General features: G+C 33.9%; 2 protein-coding genes across 4 annotated transcripts in view; one reads left to right on the top strand and one right to left on the bottom strand.

Moving 5' to 3' along the window:
* The window catches only part of LOC106868390 (protein NDRG3), a 37808-nt gene extending 14937 nt beyond the window's left edge, over nucleotides 1-22871 (top strand). The window contains exons 8-9 of the mRNA XM_089358588.1: nucleotides 1477-1517; nucleotides 20576-22871. Of these exons, the coding sequence (XP_089214714.1) occupies nucleotides 1477-1517; nucleotides 20576-20587 (53 nt within the window). The 3' untranslated portion in view covers nucleotides 20588-22871. The remainder of the gene's footprint in view (nucleotides 1-1476; nucleotides 1518-20575) is intronic.
* A 186-nt stretch (nucleotides 22872-23057) lies between these two features.
* The window catches only part of LOC106868391 (uncharacterized), an 81296-nt gene continuing 76730 nt past the window's right edge, over nucleotides 23058-27623 (bottom strand). Inside the window, exons 4-5 of one of the 3 annotated variants that reach the window (XM_052970646.2) lie at nucleotides 25779-25960; nucleotides 23058-24631 (exon numbers count right to left, since the gene is read on the bottom strand). In XM_052970646.2, coding sequence (XP_052826606.1) covers nucleotides 24038-24631; nucleotides 25779-25960 — 776 coding nt within the window. In that variant the 3' untranslated portion in view covers nucleotides 23058-24037. The remainder of the gene's footprint in view (nucleotides 24632-25778; nucleotides 25961-27623) is intronic. The other 2 variants (XM_089358571.1, XM_052970658.2) reach the window with 2 other exon arrangements.

The raw sequence follows: 27623 nt of genomic DNA, 5'->3' as shown, positions 1-27623 counted from the left end.
TAAAATACACCATTTTGAGCGTGGCCGTTGCCAGTACCACCTGACTGACCTTCGGGCCGGTGGCACGTAAAAGCTCTCACTACACTCTCGGAGTGGTTGGTGTTAGGAAAGGCATCCAGCTGTAGAAACTCTGCCAAATCAGATTGGAGCCTGGTGTAGCCATCTGGTTCACCAGTCCTCAGTCAAATCGTCCAACCCATGCCAGCATGGAAGGCGGACGTTAAACGATGATGACGATGATGATGATTTATAAGGATAGTAATTCTAAATAAGAACTGATAGAGGCAAGAGGTGGGAAGACTCAAGGCTAGCTGCAGACTGTCTTTTTAGTGCTGGTTGTACAATATAATGCACAGTCCTGTATATTGATAGGAAGGGCATCCAGCCATAGAAACCTTGCCAAAACTGGAATGTATGAAGATGTGGACTTTGCAAGCTGTCTGTCTGGGATTAAAGCAACTCCAAAAAGGATTGATTCAAGGTTGGTGTCTGTTTAGTCCTGCTACAAACATCGTCTCTCATTTTGGCAACACAATAAAAATGGGAAAAGATAAAAGAACAAAAAAAAAGAAAAAAACATGATGCAGATGTGGCCGTGTGGTAAGAAATTTGCTTCCCAACCACATTATTCTCACTGTGTGGCACCTTGGGCAAGTATTTTCTACTATAACCCCAGGATGACCAAAGCCTTGTGAGTGGATTTTGTTGACAAAACCAGAAAGGAACCCGTTATATATATATATATATATATATAAAAATGTATATATGTGTATTTAATATGTATATATGCATGTGTGTGTGTGTTTGTGTCTTCTTGTGTTGACATCACATGATAGTTGCAAATGATTATCAATGTCATAATAGTAGTATCATTCATTTTTAATATTCTGTGAGAACTTGTCAGGTCATTGGGAAATATCATCTTGCTTGGAAACATATGAGGGTTGGTGACAGGAAGAGCATCCAGCCATAGTAAATTCATCTCAAATATACTCCAACTGACCCTTGCAAGCATGGTAAAGTGAATGTTAAAATAATGTTTATGATGGTGATGAATGATGGCATCCAAGTTGGTTTGTTGTCTATGTTGCCGTGTGCATATAGTCAATTGACTAAAGACCACGATAAGTGGTGAAACCCTATGAAACCTATGGCAGCAGAAAAAAAGCAAATGTAAAAATGTTGATGATTACAGTAAAGTCTTCTCATAATCCATTCATTCATTCATTATTTTTCCTTCCTATTTTGTAACAAAAACTCTACTTTATGTGACTGTTACTTAGTTGTCTTCTTTGTATATTGAATTAATAAATTTCACTGTTCCTATACCTTGATTAGTGAACCGTTGGGACTTGTTTTGACTAATTTTTCGGTGCTGGAATTATTTTGTACCTTTTTTTCAATGAATGGTGCACAAAATTAATGACTGTTACTGGTGCGTTTATCTTTCTTCTCCTATATTCCTTCCTTCCTCAGGCATATTTTGCGCTGAAGGAAAAGGCTGCCACAGTTGTCAGGTACCAGTACAGATCACTGCATGTTTCTGCTACTCTTGCTTAAAATTTCCTCTCTCTCTCTCTCTCTCTCTCTCTATCTCTCTCAGATTGATTTTAATAATAAACCCAGTAGTAATTGCACAGCTCACTAATAAATCTTAGCTAACTAAACTCTAGGCTCTTTTTGCTTAATTCACTCACACTGGCTGTTTTTTTTCTCTTTAACCTTCTTCTATAACTTTTCTTCTCAGCTCAGTTTATTCTAGTAATCTACGAAATAACACCAAGATATCATTGTAATTATTATTATTATTTTTTCTTCTTCTTCTGGACTGGCAGAATCATTATTGCCAGATGAAATGCTTACTGGTATTTCAACTGTCTTCACATTCTGAGTTTAAATTCCTTCAAGGGTCACTTTGCTTTTCATCCTTTTGGGGTCAATTAAATCAGTACCAGTTGAGCACTGGGGTTGTAATCAACTTATCCCCTCCCTGAAAGTTTCAGGCCTTGTTCCTATAATAAAAAAGATGATTATTATTATTATTATTTATTATTATTATTATTATTATTATTATGATGGCAAGCTGGCAGAATCATTAGCATGCCGGGCATTTTGTTTGACTTTATGTTCTGAGTTCAAATTTCATCAAGGTCAATTTGCCTGTCATCCTTACAGAGTTAATGTGATCGACTTTCCCACAAATTTCAGGCCTTGTGTCTATAGTAGAAAGGATTATTATTATTATTATTATTAAGGGGGTGAGGTGGTACAAGTGTTAGCATGACGGGTGAAACGCTTAGTGACATTTTTTCCGTCTTTGTATTTTGAGCTCAAATTCCTCCGAGGTCAACTTTGCCTTTCATCTTTCTAGGGTCGATAAAATAAGTACCAGTTGAGCGCTGGGGTCGATGTAGTCAACTTACCCCCCCCCCCCCCAAAAAAAAAACTTGCTGGTCTTGTGCCAAAATATGAAATCATTATTATAGTCATTTATTATTTTCTTCTCTGAGCTGCAGTTTTGTTAACATACCAGGCAAAATGCTTAGCAACATTTTGTTCATCTTTATGTTCTGAGTTCAAATTCTACCAAGGTTAACTCTGCCTTTCATCCTTGCAGCATCAATAAAATAAGTGCCAGTTGAGCACAATTGGGTTGATGTAATCGACTAGCTTCTTCCCCCCATAATTTTAGGCCTTGTGACTAAAGCAGAAAGAATTATTTTGTTTTTCACACACAAGTGGTTGTTATTTCTATTAAAAGATCGCAGATATAGTATGTATCTCACTTGATATCTTCCTCTCTATGCCATGGGTGATATCATAGGCATCACACATTTGTATATCATTCATATCATTTCTTCTATGGGTATTTTGTTGTTGGTTGGTTTTTTGTTGTTGTTGAGTTCTTTAGCCTCATCATGATCCTGATGATTGTGCAGACCCCTAATCAAAGGCAATTCATCCACGACCATCTTATCATTTTCCAGGAACTGGCATCCCTCAGCTACATTATCCAGTATTTCATTTGTTTAAGGACATATGCTGTGATGTAAGAAAAGATTTGGCTGCTAGCTTTAGCAGTTTGATTAATCACTTAGAGGCTTTCTCATTGGCTTGTTTTGTTGTTAGTTTTTCTTATATGACAATAGTTTTTTTTTTATAAATAAATAAATAACGTGTTTGTTGATGAGTTTACCTTATTACATAGAAGGGTGAGGCTGATTTTAGGTTATTAACAGTCAATTGTAAATCTGTCTTAGGTCTCATGTCAGTGGTTCCCCCCCCCCCATCTATTTGGCACCCAAGCCACATTCCTAGCACCCTTTCACCTTTCTCACCACAAATATAGACCACACTCTGCAATAAATTCAAAACAACTATATTTCAAAAATAAAACTTAAACCTAATTAACCTATTATTTATTATTTTTTTACATCTATCACCCCATTTTGGCTACCCCATTATCATCCCAATTTTCTTTAACGCCCCCCCGGATCTTTCCACTGCCCCCAGGTGGGGGGGGGCAGCACCGCCCACTTTGGGAACCAATGTGTTATGTATATAACTCATTCAAGAAAACATTCTTTAAGGTACTGAGGAAAAGAAAGAATAACCTTGTCTGCAAAACTATGGAGATTGTCATTATTGCATGGTAAGAAGTTTGCTTTCCCATTTACATGATTCTGGGTTCAGTCCCACTGTGTGGTACCTCAGGCAAGTATCTTTTATCATAGCCTCAGGCTGACTCAAAGCCTTGTGAGTGGATTTGTTTGACAGAAACTGAAAGAAGCCCATTTTGTGTTTGTGTGTGTGTATCCACCACCACCACCACCACTACCTCTTGACAACTGTTGGTGTGTAAGTACAAGGCTTAAAAAAATAAGTACTTAAAAAATAAGCATGGCCTCAGTCTACTGACTGAAACGAGTAAAAGATAAAAAGATATGTCTTCTTATAGTAAATGACTGGTTTTCTTTCTTAAGAAAAAGAAGCCCATTTTGTTTCATGTGAGTTCTATTTTTCCAAGCTAGCATGACTTAGGCAGGAGGTAATTGAGTCAAGATTTTTATGGTTGGATGATCTTCCTGTTGCCTACCTTTACTTGTTGTTCGAGTCAGGGTCTTTTTTTCCCCCATGGAATTCAGAAGTTCAGAGTTGTATGACAATTCATTAACAGAAAATGTTAATGACTATCACTGTTTGTAATTGTCGCTCAGCATAGTTTGTAAGCATTCTCAGTCACACAAATGCACATGCATACACACATTTTCATATATAAGCGTGGCTGTGTGGTAAGAAGCTTGCTTTCCAACCACATGGTTCCAGGTTCAGTCCCACTGTGTCTTCTTCTATAACCCTGGCTCGATCAAAGCCTTGTGAGTGGATTTGGTAGATGGAAACTGAAAGAAGCCTGTTGTATATAAAGATATATGTATGTATGTGTGTGTATATATATATATATATATATATATATATATATATATATATGTAAATATTTCTCTGTGCGTGTGTCTTTGTGTCTGTGTTTGTGCCCCCATCACTGCTTGACAACCAGTGTTGGTATGTTTGCATCCCTGTTACTTAGTGGTTTGACAAAAGAAACTGATAGAATAAGTACCAGGCTTTAAAAAATAAGTACTGGAGTCATTTCATTAGACTAAAATACTTCAGCGTAGTGCCCCACCATGGCTGTAATCTAATGACTGAAACAAATAAAAGGCTAAATATATATATATATATATATATATATATATATATATATGCGAGTAAAAATAAACACAAAAAAGGGTTTTTTTTTGTATGATTGTGTATAGAGGAATATATTATTTTGTTTAAAAGAGTTCCAACACTGTCTGTTTTTTATGTTTTATTTATATTCCTGCATAACCAATGTGGGATATAGAATATGGAATATACAATATATAATATAAAATAAAATAAAAATGGATGGTACTATGAAATAAAGTATTGAATGTCTTATTGAATAGATGAAATATTGAGTGTTCAATATAAAGGATTAAGTATATAAATATATATATATATAGGGTGGCGAAGCAAAACTTGGAAAATAATAGATAATTCACCAAATTGTTTATATTACAACAACCAGCAACCTGACATAAATATAATTTTAATACAAGTTTATAAGAGACAGTTTATTCAATATGTCTGTCTTCATTTGTCCACCATATCCTTCACACACCACCTGAAGGCATCACAATTCTTCATGAGGAAGTACTCAGACATGTTGTCCCACTCTTCCCTCAGGATTTGCTTAAAATGATTAAGACTTAGATGTAAAGTTCTGTTGGTAGAGTGCTCCAGTTTGCCACATATGGCATAGTCCAGGGAGTCCGTGTCTGAGCTGGAAGAAAGCTAGAAGTTGGCAGGCCTAAAGTCGGTGAAGTTGTCTTCGCAGAATTTCTGCACTTCTTCTCCATATGAGCAGGTGAACCATCATGGGTCCACACATAATTACCGTTGGGGTAGTTAGACCTCAGCTTAAGCAAAACCTTATATCGCAGGACTTTATAATAAATGTCAACCCCCACCTTTTCCCCAGAACTTGAAAAAATAGAGAGGCATCTTTTTTTCCATCAGATGTTACGACTCCCAGTATCATGACTTGAGCTGGGTACTTCTTCCTAAAGATACACTTTACTTCAGAAGATGACTTAGCAATGTATTGATCATTGTGACATTTTAAAACAGCATCAACGGTAAAGATATTTTCATCTGAAAAGATTTTGACGGTTTGTCCATTGTGCTGCAAATATCGCAACGCTTTTTTGGCCCTTTCATGCCTTTTGGCTTTCATTGCATGAGTCAGTAGGTGTGTTGAGGTCCTCACATATGATCTCAAATGAAAATCAGTGTGTAACAGCATTTCTGATGGTCTTTGGATCAACTTTCATGTCCCTGGATAGTTTTCTCATGGATGTTGTTGGGTCTTTCGAAATTTTGACTTTGAGAGATTTAAGAAATGCATTATCCCATTTTATATTTATGTCTCCACTTCCTTGCTTTCTCTTGATGCCTCCAATATCCAGCATTTGGTTCTTAACATTGTAAACTGTGCTTACAGTGGCCCCAAAAGTCTAAGCAATACGTCTAATTGCAACCCCGGCATGAAGCAATCCTGCAATGTGTTGTCTCCTGGCTTCTTAAGTGGGCATGTTAGATCATATGACTCGAACTTCTGCTTAACCACCCAGAAACAGAAAACAATATTTTAGTATTTACACTCAGGAATATATGAAAAATAAGGCTTCCAAAATATTTCAAGTTTTGCTTTCCCACCCTATATATATATATATATATATATATATATATATATATATATATATATATATATATATATATATATATATATATATATATATATATATATATATAGAGAGAGAGAGAGAGAGAGAGAGAGAGAGAGAGAGAGGTTATGAAGGGTAATGGAGCCAACCAGACCCTAAAGATACAGGTAATACCGAGTAAGTGCTGTATACCGGCTAGTTTTGCCCCAGATGTGGTTGCAACATGAGTGGGGAATACAACATGGGTCGTGTATTAGCGTGTGTGTATATATAAAAAGAATGAGATAAAGAGATCAATGGCATAAATAAATTTATATTTTATGTAGAATGTCTTACAGCTGTTTCAGGGAAAATTCAATGTATTCCTTCATCGGAGATGGTAATAGTAGAAGATACAGATGTAATAATCCTTGTCTTCTACTATTACCGTCTCCGATGAAGGGATACATTGAATTTTCCCTGAAACAGCTGTAAGACATTCTACATAAAATATAAATTTATTTATACCATTGGTCTCTTTATCTCATTCTTTTTATATATATATATATATATATATATATATATCTGTCTGTCTGTCTGTCTGTCTACCAACTTACCTTCCTTCCTTCCTTCCTTCGATGTAGGTGTGGCTATTGGGTAAGATGTTTATTTCCCAACCACATAGTGCTGGGCATCTTGAGCAAGAGTCTTCCTTAGCTTTGGCCTAACCAAAGCCTTGTGAATGGATTTGGTAGACAGAAACTGAATGAAGCCTGTCGTATATATACATGTGTGTGTGTGTGTGTGTCTTTCTCTTGACATGAGTGTCACTGTCATACAAGTCGTGTCATTCATTTCCAGTATCCTGGAAGAACACGTCTGCACATGGGGGAAATATTACCTTGTTTGGCCATAGAAACTCTACCTCAAAGAAACTCTTCCTGACCATGCAACTATGGGAAAGCAAACATTGAATGATTATGATGTATTTATGACATATGATGGGCATATTTCAGCTTCTGCATACAGTATTCCCTCACAAGGCATTACTCAGCCTAGGGCCATTGTAGAAGACACTTGTCCAAGATGGCGTGCAATGGGATTGAACCTGGAGCCCTGTGGTTACAAAGTGGTCTTAACTACACAGCAATGCCTGTGCCTATATATTTACAGAATTTTATATACATTCACTGTCCACTTTATGGTTGTGTATAATTTGTAGTTTATTAATTCTGAATTTTTGGCATGAATGCATAAAGTTGGAAATTCAGGACAAATGTTGTCACTTTGAAAGTCAATTCTTATATATATATATTGCAGGTATATGGCAGCTTATATATATATATATATGTGTGTGTGTGTGTGTGTGTGTGTGTGTGTGTGTGTGTGTGTGTGTATACATTCTTCTATTTTCCAATGATGTAGCATAACTGTACTCTTTGTTATCTTTGTATTGGACTGCGACCATACTGGGGATCACTAATATTCAAAGTTTTTAGTTTATATCAACCCTAGCATTTCATGTCTGGCCTTACGTTTTCTTGTGTGCTGTCTCTAGATATGTATTAAAGCATTTTATTCAAAAGTTGTTCAACTTCCTTCTTATTTTTCTTTTTCTTATTAAATTTAAGGTAGTGAGCTTGCAGAATTGTTATCATGTTGGGCAAAATGCTTAGTGGTGTTTCATCTGTCTTTACGTTCTGAGTTCAAATTCTGCTGTGGTTGGCTTTGCCTTTCGTCCTTTTGAGGTTGATAAAATAACATAAAGTACTAGGGTCAATGTAATCGACTTATCCCTTCCTCTCAAATTGCTGTCCTTGTTCCAAAATTTGAAACTATTGTTTAATTTGCAAGCTGGCAGAATCGTTAGCATATCAGACAAAATGCTTAGCAGCATTTCTTCTGGCTGTTTACCTTCTGAGTTCAAATTCTACTATGGTCAATTTTGCCTTTCATCTTTTCTGGATTGATGAAATAAATACCAGTTGAGCATTGGGGTTGATGTTACCCCCCCACCTTCCCTTCAAAATTTCAGCCCTTGTGCCTTTAGTAGAAAGGATTATTATTATTATTATTAAGCTGACAAGTTGGCAGAATTGTTTGCATATCAGACAAGATGTCTGACTTTCTATGTTCTGAGTTCAAACTTTGCCAAGGTTGACTTTGCTTTACATCGTTTCGGGGGTTGTTTAAATAAGTACTGGGGTTGATATAATCAACTTACCCACTTTCCCTAAAATTGCTGGCCTTGTGCCAAAAGTAGAAAGAACTTTTGTTATGACTATCTCACCCTGGGTGAGATCAAATTGGGACTGTGATTGTAAAACAAACTTCTTTATCTGCGGCCTTGTTTAAACTCTCAAGTGAACCAGCAAAAAGTTTATGGAAGTGGCATGGTTCATCTTTGTTCGCTTAGTATTTGGGTTTATTTTTTGATTTGGTTGAATCTTGGTTGGTTTTTTGTTGTTGTTGGTCAGTTATTTTTAGTGTTTTGACAGAAAAAAGTCATTCTAAAATTGTTTTTTAACATAAGCGTGCCCAAACAAGTTGAATGCTTACACAGAGCAGATTTTACACCCACACCATCCAAACTGACCGGGTGAAACTGGGCTTAGCTGCTAGTCACCTATAGACTTCACATTCTAACTGGCTTTATTTACATTCGCAGAGTAGTGTGGTAGTTGTTGAATTTTTTTCTGTTTAGCTCTAGGTCAGCCATAGGACATTCTGGTCTACCTAACCAGTCACCAGTCTTGTTCCTATGTGCAGAGAACATGGGACTAATGTGTCCTTCTTTTTTTATAGCTAAGATGGTAAGGTGTGATTTAACCCTTTAGCATTTAAACTGGCCATATCTGTCCCAAATATTCAACCTGTTTTATGTTCAAACTGGCCAGACCCAGCTTCTCACCTTCCTGACAAGGTTATTCTTAAAATAAGCAATTACATCATCAAAATCTCGAAGCTACAAGATGATGCATGCTTAATTCAAAACAATGTGAATAAATAAGCATTTCATTGGACAGAATAATCTAAATGTTAAAAGATTAAGAGAGATTTGGCTGCTATTTCTAGCATCAACAACCTTATAACAATTCTCTTGTTGGCTTGAAAATATGTCCCACTGCTGTTACCAGTGCTTGGTGCCTCAATTTTGGTTATTAGTTTGTACTCCTGACTTTATTCCCTAGTCTATGTGCAAATCGGGGTCCCCACAGTTCTGTGTGAATCACAATGTTTTGTTTGGTTCTGTTATGTATTAACTTACATTCTGTGGTTTAGTTTTGTCATCAGTGCCTAATCGTGTGTTGATCAATTTGACTCTGCTGCCATTGTTGTGTGTGCACAGCAGTTGGCTTGTTCTCAGTTGCATACCCATGTGACGGTTGTTGGCAGTGATGAGAAAATAGTTCTAGTGATGGAATATCAACTTGGTTTACATTAGTTATTAACTTTTTAGTTTTGTTATTAATAGGAAGAGAAAGGCAGTGAGTTGGACAAAATGCATAGTGACATTTCTTCTAGTTCTTTACATTCTGAGTTCATATTCTGTTGAAGTTGACTTTGCCTTTCATCCTTTCTAAGTTGATAAAATAGGTACAAGTTGAACATTGGGGTCAATATAATTGAATAACTCTCTTCACTGAAAATTACAGGCTCTGTGCCAAAATTTGAAAGAATTATTATTATTATTATTATCATCATCATCATCATTATTATTTTTACTATTATTATTATTATTAGTTTATGTAGGACTGAAGTAACTCAACAGAAGTTTTTATAGATAAAGAGAGAAAAGTTCTTTACTTTTATACGATTGACACAATCCATCACTAAGGTAAACAAAGCTGATGTAATCCATCACCAAGGCAAACTTAATGACGAAAAGTGCGACTTGAAAGCAACAGTTATTTATTTGAGGTTGAATGATATTTCAGCATCTCGTGAGCCTTCCACAGGTTCAAAATAAACATGTCAGTCTAATTCATTTTTCTAGTTTATGTAGGACTGAAGTAACTCAACAGAAGTTTTTATAGATATAGAGAGAAGAGTTCTTTACTTTTATACGATTGACACAATTATTATTATTATTATTATTATTATTATTATTATTATTATTATTATTATTATTATTATTATTATTATTATTATTATTATTATTATTATTATTATTTTATGTTTGACTTTTGTTTTGCATTTGTACAAGTTGGATCCAAGTCTCACCCAGAGACCTCAAGAGACAACAAGTTAGAAGTTCATGTAGGTGTTATGCCTAGGGTACCATATATTTGGATTTGTACAGTTTTGTTCAAGTGAATGTTTAAGAAACCATAAGAAAATTATGTGTTTGCTTTAAAATTTGAGATCACATAGACAGTATTTTACGTAGGATATGGGCAGTTCCCATGAGCACTATCTTATTATTATTATTACTATTGTTATTATTATTAAGGTGACAAGCTGGCAGAATTGTTAGCACGCTGAGCAAAATGCTTAGTGGCATTTTGTCTGTTTTTATGTTCTGAGTTCAAATTCCGCTGACATCAACTTTGCGTTTTTTTTCCTTTTAGTGTTGGTAAATTAAGTATCAGTTGAGTACTGAGGTTGGTGTAATTGGCTTAACCCCTCCCCCAAAATGTCAGGCCTTGTGCCTATAGCAGAAAGGATTATTATTATTATTTACTTTTAATCTGCATGTTTGTTATAATCACTTGCCGAGACACAGCCAGTGTCCTAGGGTGAGTGAAGGGTAAGAGATGTCACAATATGACTGAAAAATTAGGGAGGGGAAGTGGCAGGGCCACTTATTATTATTATTATTATTATTATTATTATCACCAAGATGTAAAGGATTGCATGCAGACACTTTCCTCTTCTTCATACCTTTGTCCATTTCTTGGTGTACCATTTGAAAAAGGAGTAGAAATGGAAGTGCTAATCTCTGGTGAATTTACTGAAAGGTGGATGAAATCAGATTAATATGAGTATGTACTTGTGGAAGCACATGGTCTAGTGGTTAGGCTGTTACACTCACAATCACTAGATTGTGGGTTCAATTCCCTGACTGGGCTGCACATTGTGTTCTTGACCAAAACATTTCATTTCATATTGCTCCAGTCCCCTTTTGTTCAGGGGGGAATGTTGGCCTGCTCACCTCACCAGTGGGGTGACATCATTTGAAGGCTAAAAAAGTGCAAAAACGCATTGTGATCAGTGATGTGTAACAACATCTGATAGCTTGGTTGATCACATGATCACGTGATATACCTGTAAGTCAGAGAACCTATTTGAAAGACGGCCCTTGTTCTTAGCGATAAAGATAACCAAGGATTTCTGGGGTTCTGAATTAGCTCATGGTTTTTTATTTTCATTCTGTTTCTTATATTGATAAGGTGAAGTAAAAATATTTTATAAAATATTAATGACATTGTTAATCTCTAAATCATTATCTTGTTAAATTTTAATGCCATCTAAGCTCTGTTGTAAATTCAACCATTTTGGTTAAAGTGAATAAATTTTTGAAGCTTAACTGCATTAGCTTTTACAGTTTATTTTCATCAACAATAGTTAATTTATCTGCATTTATTTATTAACTACCAATAAACCACATTTAGTGAGGAAACAAAAGAATAATTATATTTTAGATCAGTGTTCCACAGACCTTTTTCACTTACCGTACACTTATATTTTTGGTTCAAGTGTGCTGCCGAATTTTGAAAAGAATATAACTCAAAGTATAGGGACAAAATTGTATTCAGGTTACACTGTGGCACACCTAGTATCATTGTGTGGCACACCAGTTGCGGAGCACTGTTTTAGATCTTCTTTTCTTTGGTATTGTTCCTGATTTAAAAAATACATCTCTTTAGATGACTATTATATATAAAACATTTATATCTAACAGTTTGCAGCAGTTGTGAAAATTTCATTTAATATAATGTTTTTTTTTGGTGTGGGGGTGGGGGAGATATAATAGAGGTTTCAAAGAAAAAGTATAGTAATTCTCAAAAGCTAGTAAGATCAATTCTCTAAGGACTTTTAACTCTTTAACATTCAGATTACTATGTCAAATGTGATGCTTATGTATTCAGTGTTTTGAATTATTCATGCATTATCTCATTGCTTTGAGATTTTGAAGTTGACTTGATTTTTAGAATGACATTATAGGGTAGTTGTGAGAGGCCAGGTCTAGCTGATTTGACCATACATGTGGAATATTTGGGCAGGATATGGACAGTTTAAATACCAATAGATTAAAATAGATTGTGTTAATGTTGAAACAAGTTTTCCAATGAAATCCTGCTCTCTTAAATTACATATCATTTCAGTTTAGTCTCTCATATTTGAGTCATTTTATAACAATGTTAAGAGCTTATTTAGTGATATTAACTTGATTCCTTCTGTATCTTTACTTCACCAGTTACTGTTACTAATAAATAATCGACTAGTTTCTCCTGTCTTGTTTGATTTAGTTGAATCATCATCATGAGACAGTCATTTCAACAAGCCCAGCCTTAACTGTCTTGTTAATTTCAAGCTGAAAATAATTTTGTTTTATATTTTATTTTACAACTTGAATTTGTTAATTTAGACATTTAATAGTTTGATTTTTCTAACTTTTTTCTACCAATCAACTTATGTTAAATTTTTTTTTTTTATATTCTTTCTTTTCTTTTTCTTTGAGGTTCCCATTGTAAGTATGAGTCTCTTCCTTGTTCCTTTTTCAGTGTGAATGATCCTTGACGTTCATCTGAAGCTTGTCACTCACTAGTTATATTTTTGCTACTACTGACCTTCTATTCACTTTCTCTTCTGATTGTCGTGGTAGGCTTGTTGTAATACTAAGTGTGCGAATAGGTTTATAAAGTTTACTACATTAGTTATAAACTCCTGTTTATACTGTAGAAAAAAAGAGAATAAAAATAAAAGAGAAAAATAGTCGCCATCTGTCTGTTGATTGCTGAATGTTTAGTTTTAACTGTGATGCTAACACCAGATAGAATCTGTTAGTCATTCCATTGGGTAGCGTATATTGAAGGAAACAGGTTAATTCTCTGTTAAGGTACAGTTCAATAAAATACAACTTGTTTGTGTTCAGTAATATTTCTAAAATATTCTAGATATGGTGATGAAGTCTGATGTCGAAGATTGCACACTATAGCATTGTTCATTCAGAAATTCAGGAAAAAGAAAACAAAAACAAAATGGTTTTTGCATTAAATTTGGCAGCTTATAAGTGAAGAAACTGGTGTGTTGTGTGAATTTTGATGGCTAATAGGATTGTGTAAACCATAAATGTTATTTAATACTGTTGTCAGCAACAATAATAATTATTGAATCTGATTTATATAACCTCACTAAGCAGTGAGTATTGTCACAAACTTATGGTTTGCTGCTGTGGTGGTTTTTGATGGTGTTTACCTAATTTATGATTATTTTCTGCTATGGCATAATTAGGACCTCATTACGTACAAAGTGGTGAAGTGACAGAGTTGTTAGAGCATTGGATTAAATGCTGCACAGTATTTATTCTGAATCTCTGCACTCTGAGATCAAATTGTTAGAATACTTTGTGTATATTATATAAGTATAATCAATTTATTGCAGATAAATTTTTACAACAAAATCTTGTATGAATCCCCAAGAGCCATATGGACTCCAGTTGAGAACCACTGTTCAGGAGTAAATAAAAAAGTTACCAATCCTGGATAGAGGAGTGGTGAAACTTTGAGAATGTTGGACTTGGATGTCTTTTAGTGTATTTATTCTGGCTATGTGTGTTCTGAAACAAATTCCACTTAGGTGCCTAAAATGCAACTTCACCAACCCACAGTCTTAGTATGATGAGTAAGGTGAATCCTTGAAACAAAACGCCAGCACTAAATAGATATAACTAAATGGAGTTGAGAGAGGGGTTCCTTTCACTGGAGAGACGTGCCCTAGTGAAGGAATGAAGTAAAAATCTTAACTTTGAAGAAATAAAGATTTTGTTTCATGATTATTTGAAATAAACACGCATCGAATGTATTCTAGGTTTATGGAAACCAATTTTCTGGTTTTCCCTAAACCTTAGAGTTCAATATTTATCATAACCTGCAGATATTTTTTTAACATCTAACCTTGCTTCTTTTTAGTAAACTATTTGGTAATATCTTCTATTGTCTTTCTGTATTCCAGTTATAACATACCTTCAGTTGACTTCAGTTTTGTTTGCCAATTTTACATTTAAGATTGTATTATTTTATAGCTGGCACCAAATTTAACAGAGAAAATTAAAACTGACAGATTTATAAAATTTGGTTCTTGAATGAATTAAGCTCATAGGCTTCATCAATCTCTTTGTTTTTTTTTTTGTATGATCTACTTAATATTCCATGTTTTTTATGTGTACCATTTTGAAATTGTTAGATTGCATACCCCTCTTCCCCCACACACGCACACACACACATTTTGCATGTGTTTGCATTTCAATGAAGAATTTTCAAATAAAGATTACTTTTTTTATTATTGAGATGATTCTGTAAGGAGGACAAATGTCTAGATTCTCAATGTTAATTATTAATATTTCAGTGATTTTTACCTACACTACAACTTTGTTTAAAATGTATGTTATTTATATATGGGCAAGGAACATTAATTTATATCTAGTTTTATATAGTGTACATTGAAATATGTACTTTAGTTTTGATATTCATTTGTAAACACTACTTATGTTTCTATGTGTAAAATATTTTATAAAAAGGGTTGCCTTGCTATTTCAATTTGAATTTTACTTTTCTGTCTCTATTTATTTGTGCATTTCCAGTCTACAATACTTGAGTGTGTGCACATATGTAAACATATACTTGGATGCAACAACAACATATTCATATATAAACAAACATATTTGTTTTTTTTTAGAAGCATCGAAATTGTATCATATTATTCAGACAAGCAAGTAATATTTTGAATGCAGAAAAATTGGGTATTACTACCCTTGTAAGATAGAAAAAAGTTGTCAACAAGCAACCATGGGCTAAGAATATAAAACAGTCCTGTGGCTGTTTGTTGGCAATGTTTTTCTGTCTTGGAATTTTTCTGCTGTTTTCATGGAGATACTGTGTTTGAAATATTACTTTCTTGTCTGTATAATACGATATACTTGAATGTATTTATTATATGACACAAACATAGAGCACTTATATTCAAAACTCTGTGTTTCTTGAAAACAATTTATTTTCTATCAGTCTTCAGCTGCTGCCATCAGTGTAACAAATAAATTAGTGTCAAGAAACTCAGTCCTGAATGTAAAGTACTCCTTGATTGCATCATTTAATGAATTCACCCCTCTATTTCCAATGATACTGAGGTCTTTTATTATCAAATATATGGTTTGTTGATAAACTTGAATACACACCCACAAAAAAGCATATTCATTGTTAGACTTTCTTTGCTTATGACTTCATTGTTCTAGTTGGTTATAATAGATGTTATTACTGAATTTTTTTTTTAATCTTCTAATTTGAAAGATTTTAGTGAATCCATTCAGTTACTTCACATAATCATAAAAGATAAATTTACTGTCGTAATTTTCTAGAGAAGAAAATTAACATAGAGGGCATCTAAGACTTCAACACATTCTGCAATTTCTTTTTTTATCTCTTTTACTGTGAATGAATTTTCAAAATTCAATTGAAATTCATGTTTCAGTCATATAAGAGAGAGTGAGAGTGTGTGTGTTTGTGCATACTAATTGTGGTAACTGCAGTATGCCTGGCCAAGAATATGAAATACTTTTGGTTATCGGTAAGAGGGACATTTAGCCAAGAACCAGTCCACTATCATGGATGTACAGCAATTTGAGAAAATCTGTCAAGAAAATCAACATCAAATGATTTCCAAAATTTTCATGTTTTGTTCAGTGGAGCTCTAAGCATGTTTATCTCATATGCTTGTTTAGCTATTGTTGTTTAAACCCTAGTCAAACTTGGTCAAGGAGATTTGTGATCATACCACCTCTTATGTATTCAAGACTCCGTTGTCAAATATCTTTTTCAGTCATTAGACTGTGGCCATGCTGGGGCACTGCCTTGAAGAATTTTTAGTTGAATTGATCCGAGTACATTTTGTTGAGCACGGTACTTATACTATCAGCCTCTCTTGTCAAGTTGCTAAGTTATGAGGAACTAATGCTACTAAGTTATGAGGATGTAAACACACCAACATTGGTTGTCAAGTGGTGGTGGGGGTACAAACACAGATACACACATACAGTGGGCTTCTTTTAGTTTCCTTCTACCAAATTCATTCACAAGGCTTTGGTCAGCTCAAGGCTATAGTAGAACACTCCCAGTGGGACAGAACCTAGAACTATGTGGTTGGGAGGCAAGCTTTTTACCACATAGCCATGCTTTTTTTTTTTTTTAAGACAATACAATAAGTAAGAATTTTAACTGCTGTTTCTAGTTGAGTAACCCCATGTAGGTTCCTTCATTGGCTCAGTTGCTTATCATGTTACGAGAAATGTAACTTAGTTGGTAGCAGAGATAGTGTTTATAATTTGTGGAGATTCTTGTCAGGAGGAAGGTAGCATTAGGATGGATAAGTGGAATTATGAAGAAGTGGACATTTGCGATTGGCAAAATCTCAAAGCTAACAAAGAGCATTTGTTGCCTTTCTGAAGATGAAAATATTGAGTTTATTCTAGGATAGAAAAATGTGAAAGAGAAACTAATTACAGGTGTCAGATATAGAAATATGTACGACATGGCATGGCTGTGTGGCTAAGAAGTTTCCTTCCCAATCATGTGATCTTGGGTTCAGTCCCATTGTGTAGCACCTTGACCAATTGTCTTGTTATATTTCCAGGCCAACCAAAGCCTTGAGTGGATTTGGTTAATGGAAACTAAAAGAAGGCCATTGTGTGTGTGTAAATAATGTGCATGTATTTGTCCCCCATCACTGATTGACAACCAGCGTTGGTTTGTTTACACCCCCATAAATTAGCAGTTTGGCAAAAGAGACCAATACAATAAGTACTAGGCTTAAAAAGTAGTTAAACAAATTTACTGGGGTAAATCTATTTGATTAGACCTTTGAAGGTGGTGCCCCAGCATGGCTGCAGTCCAATGACTGAAACACAGGATAACAGATAAGGGCTCTCTGGTCAGCTCTGTTTGACTTGCAATGCAGAGGTAGCTGATTCAGCATTTGGATAGTAAGAGTATATTATGTTTATTTTACTATTGAATCTGCTTTTGAAAAGAATTTGGTAGAATCTGTAATGTAGGAAGGAGATAGTAACAAGCACAGATGAGTTGAGATAAGTTTGTAAAATTTCATGTAGTGCTTCCGGTTCCTATCTGGAAAATGTTAGAGAAAGAAGTTTTACTGCTTAGAACCATTGTTTTAAAGCAATTTTCCATTGAAGTTATTTCTTATACACTTTGATGTAAGCTGACAATGGGAGGTTTTCTGGGGAGTTAGGAGATACCTGGTTTTATTATCTGTAATCAATGAGACTATTGGTTAAACCAGTTCTGTGAAATGGAAGAGGTAGGTTATTTTCTCTTCTGAAATGTGTAAGTGTGTAATGTTTATAATTTGTGTTAAATATTAAAAAAAACAACAGAAAACAAAATTATATTTGTCATCTCTCTGTGTTGGATAATGTTGAGAGATGATGTTATATATACATACACACACAAACAGACTGGCTGCTTATTTCTCTAGGATTGGTCAAATTGATGTAGACACCTCTGATGAGAATCCAATAAGGTTTGAAAATCAAGGCTGTTCACCATGTTTTTTAATTAACAGAGAAACAGCTCAATTAGCTCTGTTTATATAGGTCACACACACAAATTTGTATATATATATATATATATATATATATATACACACATATGCATATATTTATATGTACATACAAACAGAGATCATCATCAACGTCCATGTTCCATGCTGGCATGGGTTGGATGGTTTAACAGGATTTGATGGGTCTAAGGACTGCATTGTGGGTCAAAGCTGACATTGGAACATGTACATTAAACGATGACGTTTATTTAATATATAGATACACGTATAGGTATGATCTAGGGATCTGAGCGTAGGATGTTAGTTAGCGTCAAGCAATATGCAATTAGTATAGGGAACAAAAAGTGGACAGTATACAATAAAATAAAAATTTATTAAGATTGTAAGTTATACACTTTTACCCATATTGAAATTATGAAGAATTTTGATAAGCTGATTGTTTCCTGTTTCCGTACAACTCACAGTTAGGAACTAATGCTACTAAGAATGTGAAAAAAAATCCAGGATTTATAAGGAGTGGAGTAGGTAGAATATAGGCTACATATGTTTCTTAACTAACTGAAGTTCATTATAAATAAACAATGGGTCTAATGATTCATTGTTTATTTCTTGCAGCATGTAAACTTCATGATGGTATTTTTGGCCTGATTACTAACTACGCTCAGGAGAGTTCATTGTGTAATATGTACATAGTGGACTTCAGCTAGTTAAGAAACATATGTTGTATATATTCTACCTATTCTTCTTACAAATTTTGTATATATATATATATATATACACACACATATATGTATGTGTATATATATATATATATATATGTATAAAATTTAATAATAAGGGTAGAAATTGATATTAATCAATTAAAACCAGTGGTCTAGCATATTTAAAAAAAATCCGAAGATTAAAATATTACATACAAAAATAAGAGGAATGACCCACTTTTGCTGGTCATTCTTCTTATTTTTGTATGTTATATATATATATATATATATATATATATATATATGTGTATATAAAGAAGATCACATGTAATACGTCTACTAAGACCGAATTGTTCTCAAAGAAAACTTTAGTGAAGCAACAAAACGTATATGGGCAAGACAAGTGAAAACTAGTATACGATTCTGGGAATTATATTTCTTTGGCAGTCCGTACTGATGAGAAACAGATATTTGCGGTAAGGAAATATTAACTTCGAAACCGGTCTGTGTATTTATGTAATTTTCACTTGTCTTGCCCGTATACGTTTTGCTGCTTCGCTAAATTTTTGAGAACAATTCAGACGCATTACATGTGATCTTCTTCTAGCACATTAACAGTCCACCTAGTGGTCTCCTTTATATATACATATACAATAATCCTTTGAGATCTCAGATATTTTTTCTGAATCTCCTTGATTCTTTCAATGTGCTTGTTCCCCTGGTATTAAATTGATTTTAATTAATATCCACTTTTTTTACCCTACTGTTTTAATTTAATTATATATATATATATATATATACACACACACACAGAGCAAGTAGATGCCTTTACAAGGTATATTGCCAGGAAACCATTTCACTTGGTACAGAAATGACTTCTGAAAAGAAACTTAAGGAAGTCATTTACAAAAAATTAAGTGAAATTGAAGCAATTTCTAAGGGCAACCAAAGTCATTTTCAAAAATCATAAGGAGTAAAGTCTATATCATCTCAAAGTCTATTTTATTTGAAACCTTGATGTAAATTGATGTTATCATGATGCTAGCAATATTCACTTATTGTAAAGTTTTAATATTTTTGTAAATATGACTGCAAGATTTTTATGTAGAAAGATTCACTAGTCTTGATGGTACAAGTATTATATAGTCTTTAGACAAAGGAATTATTGTAGTTTGAGACTTGTTTCCACCAGGATATTCTTAAATTCTTAGCTTTTCTAGTTTTTCATTCCCATAGTGCATGTTAAATTTAGTTTCAATTGCACAACCACCCTTGCCTGCTTGATATCCCTTCTATGAAATATCACTCCAACTGCAATATTCTTAATAAACTGAGATTGTTGGTTTACTTTGAGTTTTTTTCCCCCTCACCCAAATTTAATTACCATGCTTTTTCGTTTTTGCTGTATTTTGGACCTGAAAAGAAACTCAATCTTTTTATTTGTCTCAAGTTTATCAAAATGAATTTATACAACACACACCTTTTAATTTCAGACTGAAAAAAATATTTTTAGTTTAATAAAAAAATAACAGTTTTTTAAAAATAAACTTGACTGCCCCAGCATAGCCACAGCTCATGAGCTGAAACCAGATAAAATGAAAAAATAAAATAAAATAAAATAAAATATATATACTGATGTTGTTCTAGATTATATATATATATATATATATATATATTATACATACACACTTGTTTTTGTTTCCCTCGTATATTTTAATTCAATTTTGATTTAATAATATATATATATATAAAAAAAAAAATTAACTTTTTATTTTTCGTTTCTATTTTTAGTTCCTGCATTGATACCATCTCGTAGTGTGTCAACTTGCAGTGATTTTAGCCTTGCAAGCACCAGGAGTCCTACCACTGAGGAAGATGCGGTTGAATGTTAGAGAAGTCTTATATATCATTGAACTGGCTTTAAATCTCTCTGCCAGGCAACTCAAATAACCCACTTGAAATAACTGTTCATATAACTATGATGCAAACTAACAAACTTCTTCCCTACTCCTTCCCCCACCCTATCTTATTTTTTGCAGCTCAGACTATCACCTGTGAGCATAAGTAGTTTCTCTTTCCTTTCCCCCACTCTTGTTAGGCTTTTTATACTTTTGATTACTTTCATTTTCAGAAAGCTCACTTTATATATTATTGCTACGGTTTATAAATTACCATGTTTAAATACCATATTTTCTAAGTCACCAGCCATTTCATTTTGCTGATTTTTTTTTTCTGTTGTTTAATCTAATTAGCAATTCCCTATAACTATTTTGATACTTTCTGAAAAAAAATTATAAAAAAATATTTTTTTTTTTTTAAATAAAGGAATTGCATTTGAATGTCTGCATCACTTCATCCTTTTTAGCAGCCATCAAGGTTGACTAATTGAAGCTTTCTTTTTGGTCCATACTTGCTCTTTTTTTCCGCACCATTTCTCACAAAGATGACAAACTATGTGCTTTTGCTTTCCTTCAAAGAGTTAAGTGAAATTGCAGTATCCAAGTAGTTGTATGTCTAGAACAGAACCACTTACTCCATAACATTCTACTAAAGCTGAAAATATGAAGATATGTAGTTAGAATATGAAATCTGATACTGCATTTTGCTCTAAGTGTTCCCTTTTTGTCATCTTCAGCATTCCAAACATTTGTGAGTATATCCAGTCCCTACACTGCCGGTCTTCTAAATTTTCTCTTGTGACTCATTAAATTAGTCGCAAGTCATCAAAATATAAGCGATATCCTCTACAAGACACTCGATGTGGGTCTTCCTTCATGCCATTAAGTAGCATACTTTATTCACATCAAATAAAATATATGAACAATGAAAATGGATATTGCTGAGGGGGTCAGTTATGATTGGAAGATGGGTAGGCAATCGGTAAATGCTGCAATCATTAACTTGTATGTTATTAGGACTCAAACATATTAAACGAAATCTATGTAAAATGGGACAAATAATTCCCCCACTTTGTAATCTCTCCTTTGCTTATTAGCGTACTTGAGCAATGTAATTGATACTGCTGTTGCCATCTCCAGAAACATAAGAACTCTTGTATATGAGCTAGAAGTGGATTCCCCCTAAGTATCTAGCCAGCTGCTGTAGATGGTACTAAAGTATCTGGTTTACAATTTTCCTCATATCATGCAATTGTTCTATTCTGTTTGTATTATAAGAAAGGTTTGGAGTTGGTAGAGATTAGTATTAGTTAATAGGTTTTCATAGAGAGTGCATTTGAACTAGTCTGCTCTAATTCCTGTATTGCTTTAAGTGGATGCGGAGCTTCAGTAGCTGCCCTAGTAGATTTGATCTTGTCATTCTAGTAAGAAATAATATTTTATTTTTATGGCAGAAGTTAAGACTAGATATGTTGAGAGACAATTGGACTGGGCTTGACAAGAGTTTCTTGCTGAACCTCTTTTGAAGGAGATTGTGCTTAGCTTCTAATACTGGCTGATTAATTTTTTTTTTAAAACCACTTTTGTTCTGTTACTGCTGTTCTTTGAGCAGCCATTCTGATACCATCCAATGAAAGTTGCTGTACTGCTAAAAAGTATTGGACATTTAGATTCCTTGTTTAGCTAGTGCCACAACTATAAAAGTTTTGGTCAAAATCCAACTTACCTTCTAGTAAAGGTGAGCAGTATGAAAGATTTTCCACCCTCCTCCTTTGCCTATCAAAGCTTCAACTGGATAGGAAAGTTGATATGGGTTTACTTGCTAATCACCACCTAGAATGTTTTCAGTAACAATACATTCCATTTCTTGCTTAAAAACCAAATTATCTGTTCTTAATAATGATCCATGCCTTGTTTTCCATATCCCATCAGCTAGACTGTAGTTACTCAACTATTATCTAGACTCCTGTATATATATATCTATATCGGTTTGTTATTTGTTTGTTAGTTTTTTTCCTGTTTTGTTTGGACAGAGCATCTCAGTATATAGATGCCCTTACGACTGCTCCTAGACAGTCTTTGTTTTTTACAGAAAGAATTTAAAAAGAATAACCATTCAATTGTATATACACTGTTCTAGCTCGCTGTTATTTTGTAATATATCTTCGAATAAAGAGTTGTTTTCTTTATTTTTGTTGTTCTATAGTATATATTTCATCCAAGGCTTTTTTTTTTTACTCATACATTATAAACTAATAATATATAAAATTATGTGGAATCGTTGAGAAAATGTAATACCTATTATAGCTGAATTGAAAGCATAGTGAAGCAAAATGGAGATGAGACATGAGAGAGAGAGAGAGAAAAAAAATGTATACATGTTTCAATGAGCATTTATTGATGTCTAAATGAAGGTGTTCTGTCTATGTTCTTCAAAGGCAGAGAGCAAGCTGTTTGCCTACAAAATACAAGCTATATAACTCTTCAGTATACTGGCCAGGAAACAAAGGGAGAAGAGTTAGGAGCTGTTCCAGGAAATTTTGTTCTTTGCAATGAAGAACAAAGGCAAAACATAACTTCTTGTGGGTAGGAGGACTCATTGAAATGTGTTTTAGCAACACAGTCTTTGAGGTTTATTCACAGATTTTTGGAATTTAAAAAATAAAAGATAAACATGGAAGACACTAATATAGGAAATATTTACTATTTCACCAATTATATTTTATTTTTATATTTAATTTTAATCATTTTTTAAAATTTATTCACATGTATTAAGTCAATACTTGTTTAAAGTCCAAAAAATAAATTGTAGCCTAAGTTTGTACATTTTTTAAATATTTATTTTACTTTATTTTTTTATTTTTTGCTTTTTGGGGTGTGTAAAAGTAGTGGAGAAGGTTTGAAAGACTTGTCCAGATTAGGGTATTTTTGCAATAGTGGTCCAGCATTCCAACCAGTTGTCATGGTATTTTCATGGTTAAAAAAACCTTGAAAATATTCTGGAAAGAAGCACCCCTAAATGTTCCATTGGGTTATCAGAAGTCGAGATCTACCAAATGGTATAAACAGGGTATCTCCAACAAGAAACGAGGCACTAGCTTTACATGTCTCCAACATAGTCTCTCACAGCACCACAGTCACAGACAGTTGCAAGAAGGACCAGAGCTTAGAGAACATCAACCACACTTCAATGGCTTCCTCAGCTTTATAACGTCAATTTTTGATTAGTCAATTATATTTAAAAAAAAAAAAAAAAATACAAAGAAAAAAAAAACAGCAGCAACAGTGATGGTTGTGTTCTAGCATGTAGTTTTCTCAAATCTCCTCAGCTGAGAACGGAGTGGGGAGGTCTATATCAAAGGTGTCTGTCAGGCTGGAAGCTGTAGACATTTGCCTCATTAGGCATTCGAGTACTGGGAGAAGAAACTAGAGAGTAATTTCCAAGTCGGTCAAATTTTTGGCCTTGTGGATTTTGACTGTCACTGGATAGCTTTGGCTGCAATGTTGATGAAGAAGGGGTCTTTGTGTGGGGTTTGGAACGTGAAGGATGACTGTGTCCTTCCAAATAGCTATAATGGTTAAGATTTGAATGTCCATTGGACTCCCTCAGGGTTTTCATAGAAGGAAGAGGAATTTTCTTGTTCACAGAGAGAGCGAGAAAGCTGCTGTTGGTTGTTGAGTGAGAATGATAAAAGGATGATGGACTCTCTCCATTGTATATGGTTATATTTGGTGGGGGGCAGAAAGCCTGACAGTCTATTTTATGGGACCGGTCACATGATTGTAGTAATCTCTGACTAGTCAGAAATCCCTCTTCTCCATCTTCAGAGATTGGGATACTAGGAGGGAGACCTAATTCATTGTCTGTCCTTATGGATTTTAAACGTGTTTGTTTTTCTTTATATGATGCTATTGCCCGTTGCTCCTGGGTTGGAATTCCAGAATAATCCTGAAATGAAATGTAAAAACCATTTTAAGAATTGTAAATAAGAGAAACAGAAAGAGGACATGTAAACCAATTAATTATCTTTAAACCAAACAATTTTACTATTAATGTTATGATTATTATTATTTTTATTATACCTTTAAAAAATTCCCCCAAATTATTATTATATTGAGTTTTTAATAGAGTTTACAGAGTTTAGCTTCAGCATCTATAATAAGAGTTATTTTATTCCAACAAGTTTGAACTACTTCTGAGTATTCTTCAAGTAAATCTCTTTAAACCATTCTTGGTTCCTTAGACAATGTGGTGGTTAACTTTAATTACAAGTTAACAGAAAAGGTTTCATGTATTTCACTACACTGCATAGTAACTTGGGGTGAATAGACATTAGGCATTTGCCAATGTTTCATCTACTTCTAGTTAAATGAATGTTAGCATGGCCTAAAGTAGTAAAACATTTCATTTTGGAACCTCTAAACTTGGTCTAATCAGAGCATGGATTTATCAATATCAAAATTTATAAAACTTACTAGTTCAACCTTTAAGCAAATTGCTATGCCAAAACTAAGATGTAAAAACAAATGTTAACGTTAGAAGTATTCAGTTTCATAGTCTAAATTGCATACCATCTTAAATATAATCAAGAGTTCTCTTCCAGATTTTATTTGATTCCCAACAGAACTGGTGCTGTTTTTCTTAGGATTGTCTTTGGATAAGAGAACACAATTACAGAAAAAGAGAGTATTGTGATAACACATAAATTAGTAAAATTTTTCAATTGAATCTTGCTTCATTGATCACATTCATTGATCACTTTTGCAACTTGATACAATGTCAGGTTTGATGCTCTTAAAGGAATTTTGTTAATCTGTCAGTAGTAAACTACTTTCATATTGTACAAGTGAAGACACAATGTCTTTAACATATATAACATATACATACATCAAACACATTGTTGCCTCCTACTTTTCAATGTGGAAAAATAATTAATGCACATTAGAATGTGAGCTGTTTATTGGCTCTACTTGAGACATTGTCATGAATGATGGTTTAATTCTACAGATCTAGTTGTTTCTGACTTGCTGAAAAAGCTAAACAAAGATCAAAGAAGATGGTAAAGAAAGCCAGCACAGGTAAGGATTCAGCCTACCTCTGAGCAGGTCATTTGAGAGTTAGGATGTAAATTTTCATGCTCTGAAGTTTTAGTGTGAGAGCTGTCTCCTCGACATAGCCACGGTGCTGTCCGGCAATGGCAGATGCCAAATAGTACCACCCCAAGTATACACACCACAATTATTATTACAACAACAAGTGGCATTATAGTAGAAGTGCCTGGAAAAAAAAAAAAAAGACTTGTTAAATCTGCAGTGGGAATTGCTGTGATGAAGGGATAGTTACTAAGAAGGCGAGTGATAAAAGCTTAAGGAAAGGGGGGGGGGGTCATCCATATTATCATAACGAGAGATAATAATGACAATATATTTGTATATATATGTAGATATATGGCTGTATAAATTTCATTTGAAGAAAATGTAAAATTATTTTATCTAAGTTCAAATACATTATATTTTAAACATCAATCATATACCTTTCTGTTGATTAACTGACAATTCACTTAAACACGACAATGATTACATTTTCCCAAATGTTATATGGTTAATGTTACTGCAATAAAAACCTATATGAGAAACATTTACAATACTTCTATCCAATGAAACACTAACACACACACACTTCAATATTAACCTAATTACTACCAAATGACACACTATTGCATTTTAACTGAATGGGATACTCACAATTACTCTATCCTTTGCCATGGAATATCATTAAATCTTCACCTATGGAACTGCTAATGGACCTTAGCATTCAAAAATAATACAATCACTTAAATTCAAGAAGCTACAAACAAACACTTTATTTAAGCCACAGCATATCCTTCCATAAACTATACTATATAGAATAATAAAATGTCTTCCAATGTCTAACTATCAAAGTGGAGCTCATCACTCTCCCCTTCTAAACAGGTCTTACCACTTTTCAAAACTCTGTTCAAGCAGAGATTATTATAGTTTTCCTACAACAACCCTAATTATCAATATTGCTGATGAAACCCACTACCAGGCTGTTTAACTTGTCTTAAATATTTTATAATCTAAGTCATTGAACTCTTGTCTCACAACTCTGCTTTTTGAAGTCCTCTCTCTTCTCTTCATTTTATATTTTCCACTCAAAGAGTAACAGTTACAATAAAATGAAATATGTATGAAACATATTCCTTTACCCTTACTCAATGACTCACATATATCACTACATCTTTACCCAATAATAACACTATTTTTCAGTTAACTGTATTAGCATCACCCAGCTACCCATAACCTTCTGTCACCCCAACACTATTAACACTGTTCTTTCTGCTAGTAAAATATATAAAAGAGCTACAAAGACACGTGCTGTTTGCTGTACCTTGCATACCCTAATGTATGTAGTGGGCAGCTCCAAGACTGGTCTTTGTACATTCATGACTAATGCATGTACTGGCCAAAGATTAGTTTGATATAAGTGTTATTTCTTGATATGAACCCCCCCCCCCTACACACACACAACTGATCATTGTGTCGTTTTCACTAGAGTTCATTGTCTACCCTGGTATCTTGCCAGAAGAATTGGGTGACTTAAATAGATCTAAGTAGAGTTATATAGTGAAGAATTTTGGTTTGCAACTGTATAGTTTTGCATTTAATCCCACTAAGCACCATCTTCAGGAAATATTTTCCATCATAGCCTTGGGTTGACCAAAATCTTGTGAGAAGAATTTAGTTAAGAAGAACTGAGTGGAAACCCATCAAAGGAACTGCTTTTTTTGATGGTAAACTTAACCTGTCACATGGTTTTATACAACCATCATGCCCCAGGGTGCATTTAGCAGACTGCACACTGTTGTAAACTTTCAGATCAGGTCTGAAGATAACTTCCTCTTTTCTTCTCACCTGTC

This window comes from Octopus bimaculoides, chromosome 1 (genome assembly GCF_046866305.1).
Source record: "Octopus bimaculoides isolate indiv1 chromosome 1, ASM4686630v1, whole genome shotgun sequence".
Classification (NCBI taxonomy): domain Eukaryota; kingdom Metazoa; phylum Mollusca; class Cephalopoda; order Octopoda; family Octopodidae; genus Octopus; species Octopus bimaculoides.
This window is presented reverse-complemented; position numbering and strand designations above follow the sequence as displayed.